This window comes from Eschrichtius robustus, chromosome 18 (genome assembly GCF_028021215.1).
Source record: "Eschrichtius robustus isolate mEscRob2 chromosome 18, mEscRob2.pri, whole genome shotgun sequence".
Taxonomy (NCBI): domain Eukaryota; kingdom Metazoa; phylum Chordata; class Mammalia; order Artiodactyla; family Eschrichtiidae; genus Eschrichtius; species Eschrichtius robustus.
In genome coordinates this window covers 67,429,322-67,446,332 of record NC_090841.1, presented here as the reverse complement: position 1 = coordinate 67,446,332, position 17,011 = coordinate 67,429,322, and the positions used below count along the sequence as shown (strand labels likewise).

Below are 17,011 nucleotides of genomic sequence, written 5' to 3'. Positions count from 1 at the left end.
AATGAACGTACATCTCTCTCAGGTTTACTTTTGGCATTAAACTTTTTAATATGAAAAAACTCGTAAGTGCCAAGATACACCAAGTCATTTATTATTGTGTTCAGGCAAAGTCAATGATAAATAATAATTCTAAGGCTACGATAATCATATATTCAGGGAATAATGGGGGAAGGTGGCCTCCAGTCTATGTTTCTCAGGGAAAGAATAAAATTTTAAGTTTCAGTCCTACCCCTAGGATCCATTTTGAAGAGTACCCAGAAGATGCTCTAATTAACTGAACAGATTTAGGCACCTACAAATGCAGAATGCAATGACAATGATCTTCTATTTTATAGTGTGAACTACTTCCAGACGGAAAATAATTTCACTGATGGTAAGGCTGTCAAAAACAGCAAAAGAAACTTATTTTTAGCAAAACAGGATAATGGAGGCTTATCTTGGTAGCTATAGTAGTGCTGCAGGGCTATCTGTGTCTCTGCGGCTGAAGAGTGACCCAGCTCTATTTTAAACTTCAACCCTCAAGTCCCCCAACCAGAACCCAGGGAGAAATAGGAGCACAGGGGGAGGAAGCCTGTTAGTTCCTTGCAAGATTAAAGACAGTCCTCCAGGATAACCACAAGTGACTCATCATTTGCCACCAGAGCTACTGGGACAGTGTGGTTTCATTATTTTTTGAGATTTGTTTTCACCTGTGGTTTTGAGGTGTTTTAGCTGATTCTTACTGCAATCCTAAACAGACAACAAAGTGTGTGTGTGATATAACCTCTATCCTATATTTAAAAAACTATTCTAGAAAACCTTATCATGCACCATAATTTGCATTTATCTTAGGAGTCTTACAGGCTTTATGTACAGAAAACACACGAGCCTTGCAAAAGGTTACGTCTATGGTCTGATCACTAAGAACATAAAACACATTTTCCCAAATGGTACACAGTGGTCAGAATCCCAGGCTGATGAATTCAACCCTTAATGTGACTGGAAAAATAACAGTAGGCTTTAAACTTTAACCACTACTCGTACCATTTTTTCCCCCGAGTGTCTCACTCAGTTGTCCGGTCTCAGCCCTGGTACCTACAGCAGGATCAGCTCTGCCCTCTCAGCACAAGAGGAGAGATAGAGAGCAGGTTCTGATGAAGTCAGGTCCTTCCTCAGAACCAACCAGAACCCTGGTTTGGCGGAGAAGGTAACTCTCTCTGGTGTGGGAACAGTAGCAATAAACTGCTAACTCATCGCATGCACAAAAGAAGGGTTTGGAGTTCCTGGGGATAAACTCCACTGTCAGCCATAGATGGAATCGAGTTGTTGGTAAGCCTGAGGTCTGTAAATTAGGGGCTACCAGTCCTTAAAACACCCACAGACTCAAGCCTTGGGTGACTTCCCACAAACTCTCTCAGAGTTTATCTTTTGCAAGGCAGACCTCTACAACCTTGCTTTTTTAAGAGTTCCGGAGGTCAAAACTTATAAGTAACACCCTCAAGTGAAGTAGTGGTAAAAACCTAGTCAAGGAGGCCATTATTTTTGACAGGTCTAATTTACTGACACCGTTAATAGCTAATTAACACATTAAAGTGCTGAGGCATGAACATATTTGCTCAGAAGTTCTCTGAAGTATAATTTATAGTTAACTCCTTTGGAAGAAATGGAAAACATTCCCACTAACAAAAATAGATGGCATATACTAAAAAAAAAAAACCTGGCTCAAAATGCTCAGCTGCAGTTCAAGTGGTGCTTTGAAAGGAATATGGGTTAGCAATAAACAGAAATCACCAGCTCATTCAACCGTGAGTTTTTCAATTAGTAAAATACTGTGACTTTAAATTAATGAATTCTGTTGGAGGAAAACTTCAAGGTGTCCCTTAAAAGTTAAATGTTTTCCAAATGTACCTTATTTTCCATTTCCAACTAGCAAAAATGAAAATATCCACTTGGTGGAGACAATTCCCTAGCAGTACACTTGGTAGCTGCTGATTGAAGGAAGAAAAAAAGGATGTGCTTTCTTATGCTAGTAGCTTTGCGTACTTTTTGCAAATCCTTTGAGAGAAGGGTGGTATGAGAGGCAGACATGAACTCTGAATTTCACCTCTGGTTCTTCTATTTACCTGCTGTGTATCCTCGATTATATTACCTAATCTCTCCAAGCCCGTTTTCTCATCTGTAAAACCCAAGGATAACAGCACTTCCTTCACAGGAGGAATATGAACCAAGCGTCTGGTGAGTGGTAAGAAACACATCAAAGCTTCCCTTCCATAACACTAAGATTGATTCTAAGCAGAAATTAGAGTTGGAATCTTAACATGGCGTAACATTAAACCTGCACATTTGGCTTTTTCCTTGTAGGGAGAACTGGGGTAACAATGATACCCCCTGATGATGAGGAATCAGAGCTTTGACCTCACATAGGAGATTCAGAAAAATGACTCCATCATCTGTGTCCAAGAGGCATGTTCTTCCACTTAAGACTAGACGGGGAGAGCTGTGAGCCTTCTCTCTCCCTTCTTGGATTTTTCTGCTTGGTTTAAGGAGAGGACTGGCCTACTCAGGCCTGTGGTCGCCACAGCCCCTGGCAACGTAGCTTTCTCCCTCCACTTCAAGTGCAATAACCAGGAAATCCACATGCAGCGTGCTGTAGGCAGGGCCTGCCTTAGGCCCAGCAACCAGCAGATGTGGTTGCCCAGAAAATACATGGCAGAGAGCGAACAAGCAGAGGGGCCTCCTCCGTGGGGGAACTGACTTCTCTCCACGTGAAAACGTAGCTGTGTGCTTGAACCCCCCCCAAAATATTATTCTGAGAGATGATGAAAAGTAAGTTTATAACTTTGTGATAGGCAATGCTTTCTTAAGCCACAAAAGGCCAAGCCAGCAGGAAGAGACTGATAAATGTGATTATAGTACACATTTCAATGTTTTGTATGAGAAAAGACATCACACATTTCAAAGACAAGCAATGGGCCGAGACTGCAACATATATAACAAATCAAGGACTGATATCCAGAATTTAAAAAAACAGATCATTTAAACCAAGAGGAAACAAAAGAACCATGGGCATAAGACATGGACAGGCAAGTCACAAAAGAAAAACAAAAGGGTCAATAAATACATGCTAAGGTGGTCAAAATTACAGTGATCAGGGAATAAAATAATAACATGATAGGATGTCACCCATTAAACTGGATGAAAAACTTAGTGGTGAGAATGCGGAGAAACAGGTATTCTCATACACTGTTGGTGGAATGTAACTGCACAATTTAAACTGAATAATAAAATGAATATTCTACTGCTCTGACAATACTATTCCTCAGTATCTACACTACAGATACACACATATGCACAAAGAGGCAAATAGAAAGATTGTCAGTAAAGTGCTAAGAACAGTGAAAAGCTAGGAAGGGTCCAATGTCCAACAATGGGTAAGTCGTTAAATAAACCAGTTTTGTCCCGACTAATGAATACCATGCAGTTGTTAAAAAAACAGTTACTTCTATATGTACTGACTCGTAAAGCTATGTTATTAATTTTAAAACAATGCAGAACAAGAGGTGAAGTCATTTACGTCTTTTAAAGTCATTTTCTAGACACACGAGCATACAGGGAAGGCCATTTTGCGAGCTGGGTGGTATACAAATGTCACGCCTCCTCTCTAGGGCTGGATGGTTGAAGGCTACGCTCTCCTTCCTCTTCATCACCCCACCTGTCCCCAAATCTTTAGACCATGACGTCCATTCTCATCTCAGACACATCAGGTGCACACTATTCTGCACCCAATAACCTTCATGGAGTATTCATCTCTCCATCCTCTCCCTTGTGCCCCAGCTGTCCTGTAGAAGGAAGCGTACCTATCTGGCAGGCTATCTCAGTGACGGTACAGCTACAACAGAAGAATGTGTTTAGGACAGTAAGTGTCAATCCCGTATTCCTGAATGTAAATCCCAGAAACAAGAGCCTGCGTGTTCAAACATCTCCCTGGACGTGGGCTCTGCAGCGCACAGGAAATTCAACTGTAATTCTAGGGAATCAACAGTGTACCAGCTACTTAATTGTACACACACCAGGACACAGACCCAGGTGTCACTCATCTAAAACCAGACACGTATTCCCTTATACGGAGTTTCCATCAAATACCTCCACTGAGCAGCAGTTTGCTTTTCGTGGCAAGCACCATCTTAGGGGGATTAAATCTTGTCCCTTAGTTACTCAGTTATGCAAATAAAAGCTTGCAGCGCAGTAATAAAAGAAAAAGAAAACACCTCAAATCGAGAACTAATGTAAATGACTCTCAAGTTTCTGCCGGGATCCATCGAGTCATGTGCTGTAAAATCCTGGAAGAAAGGAACCTAGAACTTGAGCAATCAGTGTGACCGGGTCGACATCCACTGTCAACTAAAAAGAGCCAGTCTGAAACTAAAAAGAGCCAGTTTTCTTTGTGAACACCTGTTCTAATACAATACAGTATAGAGCGTCGCTAACAAGAACTATGTAGAAAACAACTTACTAAAGAACAACGCTGAGGGAGACGCTGAGAACGGACTTGGGAGGCGCGACACAGAACTTGTCAGTCTCCCGCACAAGATTCCTGCTGGCCAGAACTCTCTACTCTCTGCGGCACAGGCTAGGGCTATTTATGTTCCTAGCATTTAGAGGCAGAGTTAAAGCCCAGCAGACTCATTTGTAGATGCGGGACGGGGGGTTTGGTGCGGGTGCTCCTGCAATGTTTCCTTTCCCCACACACACACTTTTCAAAGAACTAACGAAATGGCTAAAGGGAGTTCAGAGCAAGCAGATTTCGCTCTGACAAGTCCATTTGAATCAGAATCCAGCCCTTCTGGGTAGTGCTGGCTGGAGAAGACAAGCCCCCTCTCGTGACTCCGTGTCCTAACAGTCCCCAAGAGAGGGGGGTCCCACTGCCCTGTCCTCAACTCTTGAGACAACAAAGCTGCTTCCCTCCATCCCCGTCGCCTGAGAGTCACCCATCCCACCCAGGCCTGTCTGCGTGCCCCTCTCCCCCGCCCCGGGGTTCCGGGCTCGGACAGGCGCCCCCCGCGGGACAGACGTCCGGGGAAGGCGGGCCGCGGGCACCGGGGACTCTCCCCGGCTCCTTCAGACACTGAGGGGGAAAGCGGGGCCGGGCTTCGGAGGAGTCCGGCCCGGGGGTCCCGCCGGGGGTCGTGGGGTCAGCGGCCGCCCCGCCGGCAGGCCGGGGAGGAGCGAGGGGCAGGGGCGGGGGGCGACGGGATGCAGACCGTCTAGCGCCAGCATGGAGGGGAAGTCCTTGCAGTTGGAGACGCCCGTGGAGTCGGTAACGCACATCTTCCAAAGGTTGGCCCAATAGGTGGCGGTGGTGATGACCGTGCCGTCGATGGTGGACACCTTCCAGTAGTCGGTGGGCAGCGTGGAGGACACCAGCACCCAGCCGGAGATGGAGACCATGAAGGCAATGATCTCCGACGCCGTGCTCGCCATGCCGCCCGCTGTAGCAGCGTTCGCTCTAGCGCACCTGCTCGGCGCCGCGACCCCAGCGAGCCCAGCCGCGCGGCTCCGCCCCCTCCGCCCCGCCCCCCTGCAGGCCCGGCGCTAGGGGGCGCGCGCGCGGACCCCAGGACGCGCCTTCTGGGGCAGAGAGGGCTCGCGGGGAGCTTTTACGGTCGCCACCTGGGTTCTCTCGAGCCACCTGGCCCGGCGCCCGCGGTCTGGAGGAACGCACGCCTGCGCGTCCCTGTGGCCCCCCTCCCACCCGCGCCCGCATCCCCGGGGCCGAGGCACAGCCGAGATCGGCTCTCCTGTTGGACAGACTGGCAGCCGGATGTGGACAGCTTGCTGCGTTCGGGCCCCCGCCCCTCCCCAGCCCCACCCATTGGCAATAGTTTGGCTTCTAGGGTACCTTGTAAAAGCAGAGCAGAAAAAGCCTTTTGTGTGCCCGGAAAGGACACCAACTGCTAATGCAGCCCTTGGCCCGCTGAACTGTAAAGGTTTAGTGCCACGCTCTTTTGGGTGACCCAGTTCGGCTTGTCAAGGAGGGATCACTGCGGTTCTGGGCTCCAAGTCGGCCTTGCGCTAAAATTCTGCAGTTCCTTTTGGCCCGGCGGCATGCGGAAGGTCACTGTCAAGAGGTGCGTGGCACAAACCTAAATTCAGGACAGCAGCCTATGGAGAGCACAGGCTGCTCGGGGCCTTCTTTACAGCCCTGGTCGTGACTGTTCCAGCCACAATGCTGGCCTGCTGATTCCAACGTACTACACGTAGGACGTGCATTTAAGACGTTTCTCCTGTGGGTCCCTTCCAGCTGCCAGTTCTGAGTCTCTTCTATGAGCCGATGGGCTGTCACAGCTGCTCTGTATCTTGTTTAACTTTTTTTTTTACCACCTCCACCTTTTGCACCTAATTGAGGAATAAGCTCATTCCTTCATTGCTGTTTCAAAGCAAACTTAAAGATCAGGGTGTACTTTTGGCTCCAGAGCTCACACAGTTGAGCATAAGTGAGAGAACAAAGACTCTGACTTTATTATGGGTTTATTATTTGTCCGTTTAAAGGTCTTGCAGTTCGTGGTATGAACTTTCAGGATTTACTTCTTCCCCAAAGTAACCAAGGTCTAAAACCTCTAAATCAGTTCTGCTATAATAACGCTAGTTGCTAACCCCCAAATTGCAGGGACACTGGTTCATTGTGAAGAGTTTCTCAATTCCCCTTTGTCACCTAAAAACAAAACAAAACAAAACAAAACCAAATGGTACGGAATGAAATTAGAGGTGATTCAACATCTGTGAAGAAGAGAGGAGGTTGAATTACAGAAACATCAAAACAGATTTGGGAGGACCATTGGAGACTGTATGGATATACTCCACACTCAACACAATCATCCTATTTCTTTTCGAACTTTTGAATTTTATTTTATTTTTTATACAGCAGGTCCTTATTAGTTATCTATTTTATACATATTAGTGTATACATGTCAATCCCAACCTCCCAATTCATCCCACCACCACCACCCGCCCCCCGCCCCCCGCCACTTTCCCCCTTTGGTGTCCATACGTTTGCTCTCTACATCTGTGTCTCTATTTCTGCCCTGCAAACCAGTTCATCTGTACCATTTTTCTAGGTTCCACATATATGCGTTAATATATGATATTTGTTTTTCTCTTTCTGACTTACTTCACTCTGTATGACAGTCTCTAGATCCATCCACGTCTCTACAAATGACCCAATTTCGTTCCTTTTTATGGCTGAGTAATATTCCACTGTATATATGTACCACATCTTCTTTATCCATTTGTCTGTTGATGGGTATTTAGGTTGCTTCCATGACCTGGCTATTGTAAATAGTGCTGCAGTGAACATTGTGGTGCATGTGTCTTTTTGAATTATGGTAGTGGGATTGCTGGGTCATATGGTAATTCTATTTTTAGTTTTTTAAGGAACCTCCATGCTGTTCTCCATAGTGGCTGTATCAATTGACATTCCCACCAACAATGCAAGAGGGTTGCCTTTTCTCCACACCCTCTCCAGCATTTGTTGTTTGTAGATTTTCTGATGATGCCCATTCTAACTGGTGTGAGATGATACCTCATTGTAGTTTTGATTTGCAATTCTCTAATAATTAGTGATGTTGAGCAGCTTTTCATGTGCTTCTTGGCCATCTGTATGTCTTCTTTGGAGAAATGTCTATTTAGGTCTTCTGCCCATTTTTTGATTGGGTTGTTTGTTTTTTTAATATTGAGCTGCATGAGCTGTTTATATATTTTGGAGATTAATCCTTTGTCCATTGATTCATTTGCAAATATTTTCTCCCATTCTGAGGGTTGTCTTTTCATCTTGTTTGTAGTTTCCTTTGCTTTGCAAAAGCTTTTAAGTTTCATTAGATCCCATTTGTTTATTTTTGTTTTTATTTCCATTGCTCTAGGAGGTCAATCATCATATTTCTAGAGATAATATTCATTTCATGCTCTAACCTTCTGGACTTCAGATTCAGTGCATGGCAAGGTGTGTGTTCTGGTTCTGTTTCATACTGACAGCCTTTTAGCAAGTTTTTGTTTCTATTGAGCCCAAATCTGGCTGTCTTTAACATCCATCCAACTGCCATGATTTGCACTGAGACAACACAAGGTAAGTCCTACTTTTGGGCCATGCAGCAGCTCTTGGGAAGTGTGTTTGTGTGTGCATGGCCATCTCACGGTTTGTGTGAATGGGAATACGGGTGAAGACCCGTTTGCTTAGTGGGATGCAGACATAGTTCCACTACTGTGCTCCTCTTGGTCCCAGTTTGTCCTGTTGTGTCATGTTGGCTTCATGGGGGGGGTCAAGCTTAACACTCGTTTGGGAAGCACCTACCTAACCTCATCCTTCTCATCTTCCCTTCTATTCAAGTCAGTCACCTTTGAGTATTGACAACAAGTGTCCTCTATTCTTTTGTATGATTTGCCTTTTTAAAGTGCTTTTATTGTCTTGGTTTCTTGTCCTCCAGCATATTTCCACTATTATTTCTGTGCCATATTTCTTTCTGAACGATATGCTTATTTCTAATCCAATTTACTATTCAGACAACACAAGAAGTCATGAACCAGGACATTCCTATGGAGTTTCCTAAAGTTAAAATTTGCACAAATGTTGGTTTTATACTTTATTTCCTGGTCTTGTTTGAGTGTATTTGTTTGCTTGTGTCTTCCTCATGGTAGTTTCTCACTAAAATTGTTGATTCATTTTTTTGCAAGACAAAACCCTGACTTACTTTTGACACAAAAAAGTCTAGTGTTGTGACCTTGAAGACTCACGCAGCTCCTAATTTATCAACAGATTGGTTGTAAATTCCATTGTTTGGAACCAAAGGTACATTGTTTTACAAAAAGAACTGTGAAGACTGATTCAGTGTTTCAGACCATTCCCCCCAAATTTAACAGATAATGTAGTTTTACCTACTGTACTTAAAATATCCACAAACCCACCATTGCAACATAGCTTCCAGAGGAAACAAATTCTGAATTCTAACTTGAACCTCCAAGAAAGACCCTCTCTCTGCTGCATCACCAGACTGTTTAAGCCAGGATATCTGGGGGTGGCTCTGGTAGTGATTTTTCCAACGCTTCTAAGGTACAGCCAGGTTGGAAACCACAGCACTGATCATTTGAGATGCATGTATATGTGTATAAACGGTCAATTAAGCAAACCAGATGGTGTCTGTTATAGAGAAAAAGAATACTCATCTGTTGGTTGAAAACTTTGAGAAAAGAAATATTCTTTTGCTATAGAGATGGTAACACACAGCTTCAACTTAAAAGGGTTGAAAATACCACAAACAACCCATAAATTATGACCTGGGTGGCAGCACTATTAGTTCTTTTGCCAGCTGAAACAGACTAGGGTCGTCATGCCTGTGGACTTGATTAATTTTCTTTTATTCTCTGTCTGTTCTGTGAGGTTTGACAGCCCCAAACTTCTCTTCCCTGGCATATACTGCATATTAACTACAGAGAGTTACATTTAGAGCCCACATGTGCCTGACCAAAGGATGAAAAATGTTAACTTTCTTTAATACCTAAAGAATATTATGTAAGGAATCAAGCATTTACTTTAGAATGTCTTATATCTTAAGCTTTTCAAAACTAGTTTAGTCAGAAGAAACCACATAATCCAACACAAGAATGTCCAGAAAAGGAAAATAGACCGAATAGATTTTTTAAAAAGAAGTAATGTATAAATGACCTGTTTCACTTTAAGATTCTAGAGTCCCAAATAACCATTGCAGTCGATCTGCAAACCCATTTACAGAGTACCTTTCAACTGATAAATACTTCCTTACTTTCTTTAGGATTCAGTTCACTGAAATTTTTATTTAACTATTCATAACAAACCATTCTTAATTTAAATATAAAAGTGAATACAGTTAGAAAGTTACTTCTCCAAATTATTCAAAGTAACATCTTAATTAACAATACCTTGGCCTTTACAAAAAACTGTAGTTTTTTTCCAATATGAAAAGTACTAATTTATCTATAATAAATTTGACATGAAGACATTTACTGTCCTGAAATATATTGAGCCTTTCCACTTTTGAGACCTAAACCACTGAGATTTAGCATTGGAAGTTATTTCTTTAGCATTATTATGGTTATCAAGGAAAAATAGAGGATTCCCTCACCCCAGGGTTGTTCAGGAGTGAAACCAGTTTAGCTGACTGAACAAGAGATTTGCAGAAATTCTTTACTTGAGATTCAACTCACCTGCCAAACAACACAGGTGTGCCTTTCAACAGCGCAAGGATTTTCTAAGCATCAAATTTGGTTTCAGTATACATTAGCTCCTTCCTAGATTCCAGTGAGGTGGCATGCTGCTGATGAGGTGGGAAGAAACTAAAGTCCTGATAAATACGGTATTAACTAAAAAAACAACTTCTCAGGAGCCAAATATCGTTACACCACGTTAAAGAAGACATTAACACCGATACTAAGATAGTAAAATAGCAGATCTGTATTCTTTTTCCTGCATTTTCCCTAACACTCTTAGTTTACCTTAATGCTCTACACTAATTCTATGATACTTGTAACTACTTAGCATGAAAGCTGCAGAGTGAGAGGAGTAGTTACGGGAATGGATACTCATGCTTATCATTGCATCATCGATCATATATGTGTGTGTATATTTATAATTTTTTTTTTGCAAATTATAAGGAAATAAACAGTGTCTTATTTTGACATCTGGTACCCTTTGAGGCTGTACTGCATCCGAAGATGCCATATATATCTTATGAACTTGTCTTTCATACATTCATTTGAAACACATTCATTCCCAATTCTTGTGACCGAGCAGGACCCCCTCCCCCATAGCCTCTGCTGTAGCTCCTCTCTGAAGTACCCAGATAATAGTATCTCATGCATCTTTCCTGAGTTTTTCAGATGCTAAAAACCACCACCAAATGGAATAAATTAACTACTTGATGATCATGAGCCCGCAGACCTACTGGTGCCTAAGGATTGATAAAGTTAGCCACTCTGTTACCTCACCATCAACCAATCAGAGAATTGTGCACGAGATGATCACGTACCCTGTGACTCCACCCCTAACCTGGCCTTTAAAAATGCTTTGCTGAAACCCTTCCGAAGGTTTGGGGGATTTTTGGGCGTGAGTCATCAGTTTCACTGCATGGCCCTGTGATAAGACTTTCTCTGCTCCAAACTCCGACTTTTCCACATTGTTCGGCCTCACTGTGCATTGGGCACATGAACTTCCATTTGGTGACATTCTGAGGTATGTTAGGACTATCTAGATTCCTCTTGAGCACCAGGAGAGGTAAGTTTGGGGCCCCAGCAGCTCACAGCTGTCTTGATGAATACTCCTCCAGCCTGGAAAGACTCTCACTCTGGAATGCTGGAACTTTCTAGGGCTTGCAGATGGGTTGGTTGTATTTTGCTGGTCAATAAGCATCTTATGAATATTAATTCAACCTACCCACCCAGGTTGGGCAGCAAGTAAATCTATGTGTTTTAGGCAAGTCATTTAATTGCTCTGAGTTGCACCTTCCTCATTTGAAAAATGAAGGAGTTATTTTGGATGGTCTCCAAGACCACTTTGAACTCTAAGAATCTCTGACAAAATCTCACAGACAAAATCAACAAGGAGAGAAAACGAAGAGTTTTCCTTGGTGTACTTGCCCCTTTTCTACTCACTTCCTGACATTACTCTAACCTCCTTTGCTATATTTAAAGGGGATGTATGTGCATGGGTGTGTGTGGCGGGGGGGAAGGTGCATGAAGATAATTAAAAGATCTCTATAGGTAGTCTTATTTTCAATTCTTTGTTGTTTATTAGAAACGTGATAAAATGCAGTAGTTCAAAACTAATGGTTACCAGTGGGAAGGGGGGAGGGGCAAGATATTGGGTGTAAGGGAGGCTCAAGGATGTATTGTACAAAAGGGTAATAAAGCCAATATTTTTTAATAACTGTAAGTGGAAAGTAACCTTTAACATTATATAAAAATTTTTTAAAAAGGGAAAAGTGTGGTAGTTCAATTCACTTATGAAACAGGGTGATGCTGGGCAGAGGGCAGATGAGGGAACCATCAAGCGATGAGATAAAATGCTATCTCTGTGTGGCCTTGGGCAGGTCACCTCATTGTTCAGCGTCTCTTCTTCAACTATAAAATGGGAATGAATAATAGCTTTTTCAAAGTTATTGTGAAGATTAGAGACAATGTACATGAAGGACCTGGAACATGATAGACACTCCGTAAAAAAAAAATTGGGTACCGTTCTGGTTCACTCATGCTCTTTCATTTCCTTACCTCTCTTTAAAGTTATAAAATTACATTTTCCATAAAAGAGGTATTAGAGTTAGATTGACATGCAGTAAGTGAATAAGGGTGAACTGTACTGCAAATCTTAAAAAGACAGAAAGTCTTCAGTAGGTATGCCAACATGGTAGAGGTTGATGCTGAGAGCAGAGGAAGAGAAACCAGGGAGTGAGGGTGAGATTAGTTGGGGGTGGGGTGAGGAGTGTTCAAAGGGAAGTGAAGCAAAACTGAGAAATAAAACTAGAATAGCAGTTAAGTGTAAAAGAGGCTGAACAACTACAAGACAGGATAAGGGTAACAAATGCAAGGAGAAAGGAAAGGAACAAGAAATAAAAAGATAAAAAAGAGATGGGAAGCCCCAGGGTAGGGATGGGGAGGAAGGGGACCAACGGGGGAGGAAGGCAGCACTGAGGAAAGAAGATGGGTGAGCACTAAGGAGAAGTGGAGAGTTGTTTCCACAGCCTTCGCCTCTCTATACGACTGCGCGTAAGGGGTGGGAAAGGCCACATTCTAGCGCCTGTTCCAAATGAAGAGACTTTCCCCTTCCCTGGGCCTCAGAATAGAGCTGGTGAGAAGTTGATTCAAAGCACTCAGGAGTCCAGTGTTTACCATTTGGCTCACTTCATGGGAAAAATTTGTGGAAGTTTAAAATGAATACTTTAAGGGTCAAAAATGAAAGTTCTTACACAAACATACCCATAAACAATTAATTGTGAGTTTTTTTTCAAAATGTAGACTTTCTTCTATTGTTGTCTAATTAAAATGTATATGGGTGCCTTTTAGGTACCACGTACTGCACTCTTAAGTACTGCACTCATTTAATCGCAACCCTGTGATGTAAGTACTATTTTCTTTCCCACTGCACAGCTGTGGAAACTGGACCACAAGGAGATGCAGTAACTGGCTCTGAGAAGTGATGGGGGCAGTTTCAGCTTAGCCAGTGTAGTTCTGGAGTCTGCACTCCTTTGTCATCAGTCATTTGCTTTCTACCAAGACAGCACTTTGTAGATCATGTACTCAGTTAATATTCGCTGAGTATAAAACCAAACACACACAAAAATAGAATAATTCTACATAATTTGTATTTATCTTTATTTTTTAGGAGAATGGCTTTTATAGTCAGAAACATTTGAACAGGGTACCTAATTTCCTCATTTAATTTCATTTTGTGACTATATCTTGTAATAGGTGAATTGAAGTTCATTAATATGCTGTTTAACAATGTCCTGAGCAATGCTAATTCATTATATCACAGTTTGTATCTAGAATATTTTTCTTAAACTGTATATATGTGTGTGCATATGTATGTATATAGATATGTGTGTATAAATATGTGTGTAGGCACACACACACAAAATAAACAGGTCATTAGAGTATTCCTGTCTTCTAGTGCTTTAGGTCCTGTACTGGGCTCTCAGCCAGTCGGAGCTAACACAGCTGACTTCAATATGAATGCTTTAATGAGCACCCATCATTCTACCTTGTTATCCTGAATTGGGGAAGTTCTGTGGTGTGTGTTGTTTACTGTGCATGGCCTACGCTTCTTACGTTTGTTTTCTGATTGAAGTTTTGATCCATATTAGCCGACAAAAGGTGTGCCACAATTCAGATGTTAAAATGCAAGTTTTTTTTTCCCCACTAGGTATTGCCATGTTGTTTCTGGAATGGCTGTACCCCATGGCAGGCTCACAGCAGTGCAGGATGGTTCTAGTTTTCTCATATTCTCCCCAAACTTATTTTATCTAACTACATAATTGTTACATTACTGTAAAACCCAAGTTTATCTATCTCCAAAGTTCATTTTCTTCTATTTAAATGATAACAGTCATCCAAGTTTTGAAGACATTCAAAGACATGTTTTTAAAGATTAAACATAGAAACACTATAAATCTGTAGACATTACTGTATCCAAAGTTAAAAGATAAGTCATTATCTGAATATTTTTTGGTCCATTACTATTTATTGTTCTCCTCAGCCTCCTCTTACCTGATTATAAGAGAAAAATAGGGGTGTGGTAAGAGAGAAATTTGGCATATTGCACTGAGGTGTCAGAGAAACGGGTATATATGTGTGTACATGTGTTTGTGAGTGTGCGTGTATCACATACACAAAGGGCTAAAGGAATAGAGGCTAAGAGATGAAAGTAGAAGGGAGACAAGAGTGACATGTAATAACAAAGGAAGATGTTTTGTCTGTAAAACATTGATTGGAAGTGAAGGTGATAAGGGTAGATGGCAAAGGGATTTTTAATATAAGCTTGTATGTCTGTGTGGAATGAGTGGGGAGGCGGGACCACTGACCAGCTCCTGCTTCATCGGGTCACTTTAGCCATCTCCATATATAGACATATATCTGAGCATTAGAGATTTAATGCATCTAAAGAGCAATATTAGTGCTGTTCTTGTGTGTTTGGGTTGATGAGGAAAAGGTAGAACACAATGACTGAATTAGGCACTTGGGTCATGTCAGCATGACCAACTTCTTTGCTTTTTTCATTTCGAGTTAAATTGTCCAGGTGTTGGGAAAGAAACTTGTAACCACAGTCTCCTCATCACCAAATAGTGTGTTTTAATTGCTAGGTGTGCCCAAAATGCAAGTTTTCTTGCCCACTGATTTTTGCCTTCCATTTCCTCTACCATATCCTTGAAGGCAACCCCAGCTGCCAGGGAACTTGCTGGAGGTGACTTTAAGGAAATGACTGAGAAAACAGAGGTGATCAGAGACGTTGAACATCATTGAAGCCTGGGAGGAATGACCAATTATGGGAATAGTGACCTAAAAAAGCAATAGCCAGGAAGTTGTTTTGACTTCTAGGGGTTTGAAGAGATTGGAGGAGCCAGTGTAACAGGTTGGGATTCACTGCCATGAGAAGATTAAACAGCCCGTAGAGTTCACCCAGGTTTTGCTCCTGTTTCGAAAACAGCATTATTCACTCATTGAGACAAATCATAATGCATTTATTGAGTGCCTATTATACCCCAGGCATCATTCCACACAATGTAGACACGGTGAACAAAACACACAAAATCTCTGCCCTAATACATCTGACATTCTACAGGAGGAAACAAATACAAGGTACAAAAAAGATTTAGTATAGCAGATGATATATGCTAAAGAGAAAAAATAAGCCAGCAGGGAAGGGGGATGTTATGCAAAGGGTGTGGCGTGGGGTAGGTGGGTTAAATTTTGGTTAGGTGGCCGGAGAAGCCCTCCTTGAGAAGACGACTTTTGGATAAAGACCTGACGGAAATGAGGGAGTTAGCCATGTGGATAGTTTCAGGCAGAGCATTTCTGGATAGCGAGCACATCTGACCTGAGCAGCACTGGGGAGGCTGGAGTGGCTGCAGCAGAGGGAATGAAGGGGAGGGTAGTGGGAGATGAGGACAGAGAGGTAACGCGGTGTCTGCGTGTGTCCACGTGTGTGTGTCCATGTGTCTGTGCGTGTCTGAGTGTGTGTGTGTCTGCTTGTGTGGGGGGGCAGGGGTGTATGTAAATGTGGACAGCCCTGTAAGTCCTCATAGCAACTCTGGCTTTTACACTGAGTGTGACGGGATGACATTGGCAGGTTTTGTGAAGGGAGGGGATATCAGACTTGGGTTTTAGGATCACTCTGAGAAGAGCCTGAAGGCAAGTCAGTGCAGAAGCAAGGACACCTGTTGGGAGGTGAGTTTAATAGTCCAGCTGAGTGATGATGGTGGCTTTGACCAGACTGGAAATGGGATGGTAGGAAATGTCAAATTTTGCCTTTTGGATCTATTTGGAGGGTAGAGTTGACAAGATTTTGCTGATGACCGGCTGAGATGTATGAATGAAAAGGAGAAGTCAAGGAAGACACCAGGGGTTTGACCTCAGCCATTGGAAGGATGGAGTAGTTTCCTGAGATGAGGAAAGCTCTAGATGAGCAGGTTTCAGGTGAATATCAAGAGTTCATTCAGTTTTAGACATGTTGAGTTTGGGGTGCCCAGTAGACAAATGAATCTACAAGTTCAGGGCAGAGGTTCAATCTTAAAATGTACACTCTGTAGTTTCCTGTGGTTAGATGGTATTTAAACCATGGAACTAGCCAGATACTCTCTGGCAGGAGTGTAGATAGAAAAGAAAGAGTCTAGGAGGCAGTGAGGAACCAACAAAGACTGAGATGGCACAGCCATCTAGGTCAGAGAAGAAACAGGAGAGACAGTTCTGGAAGGCATATGAAGAAGCTGTTTAAAGAGGAAGAAATGGAGTGATGTCAGGCACTGCTGAGGATGCAAGCCACGGAAGACTGAAGAAGAAAGACCACGGAGGTCCCGGAGGTACTTGATCGGAGCTGATTTGTGGAGAATGTGGGGCAAAAACCAGATGGGAGTAGGATCAGTGGACGGTGGGAGGGAGAAATGCAGCCAGGAAGAGGAAGCAGCTCTTTAAAGAGAGGAGAGAAATGGCGCAGGTACTGCAAGGAAAGTGGGATCATGGAAGGCTGTTCTTTTTTTAAATTTTGTATTTTTTAAGATGAGAGAAGTAACCACATTTTAGGGGTTCCTGTTGGCCTGTAAGGTGTCTTTGTGTGAATTCAAAAAAGGTTCCCTTTCCCCTGTGTGGCTGCAATCCCACACCAGGGCACGCAGCTGGGAGAGCAGAGTGTGGGCCTCGAGTCCCACACCATAAGCAGCCACTGTGCTGTCATGTGGTTAAACTCTATACGAAATAGAATTCTATAAAAATAGTTCAGATGGAGCTTTTCCATCTACATTTA

The 17,011-nt window shown here is 42.8% G+C and overlaps 1 protein-coding gene across 2 annotated transcripts in view; it reads right to left on the bottom strand.

Annotated features, from left to right (window-relative positions):
* CLDN10 (claudin 10) overlaps positions 1 to 17,011 on the bottom strand; it is a 107,157-nt gene that overhangs the window by 16,781 nt on the left and 73,365 nt on the right. The window contains exon 1 of one of the 2 annotated variants that reach the window (XM_068526324.1): positions 5,241 to 5,460. The exons of the other annotated variant lie outside the window; for it this stretch is intronic. Within the exon in view, the coding sequence (XP_068382425.1) occupies positions 5,241 to 5,460 (220 nt within the window). Of the gene's footprint in view, positions 1 to 5,240; positions 5,461 to 17,011 lie in introns of those variants that run through there. 2 annotated transcript variants of the gene reach the window in all.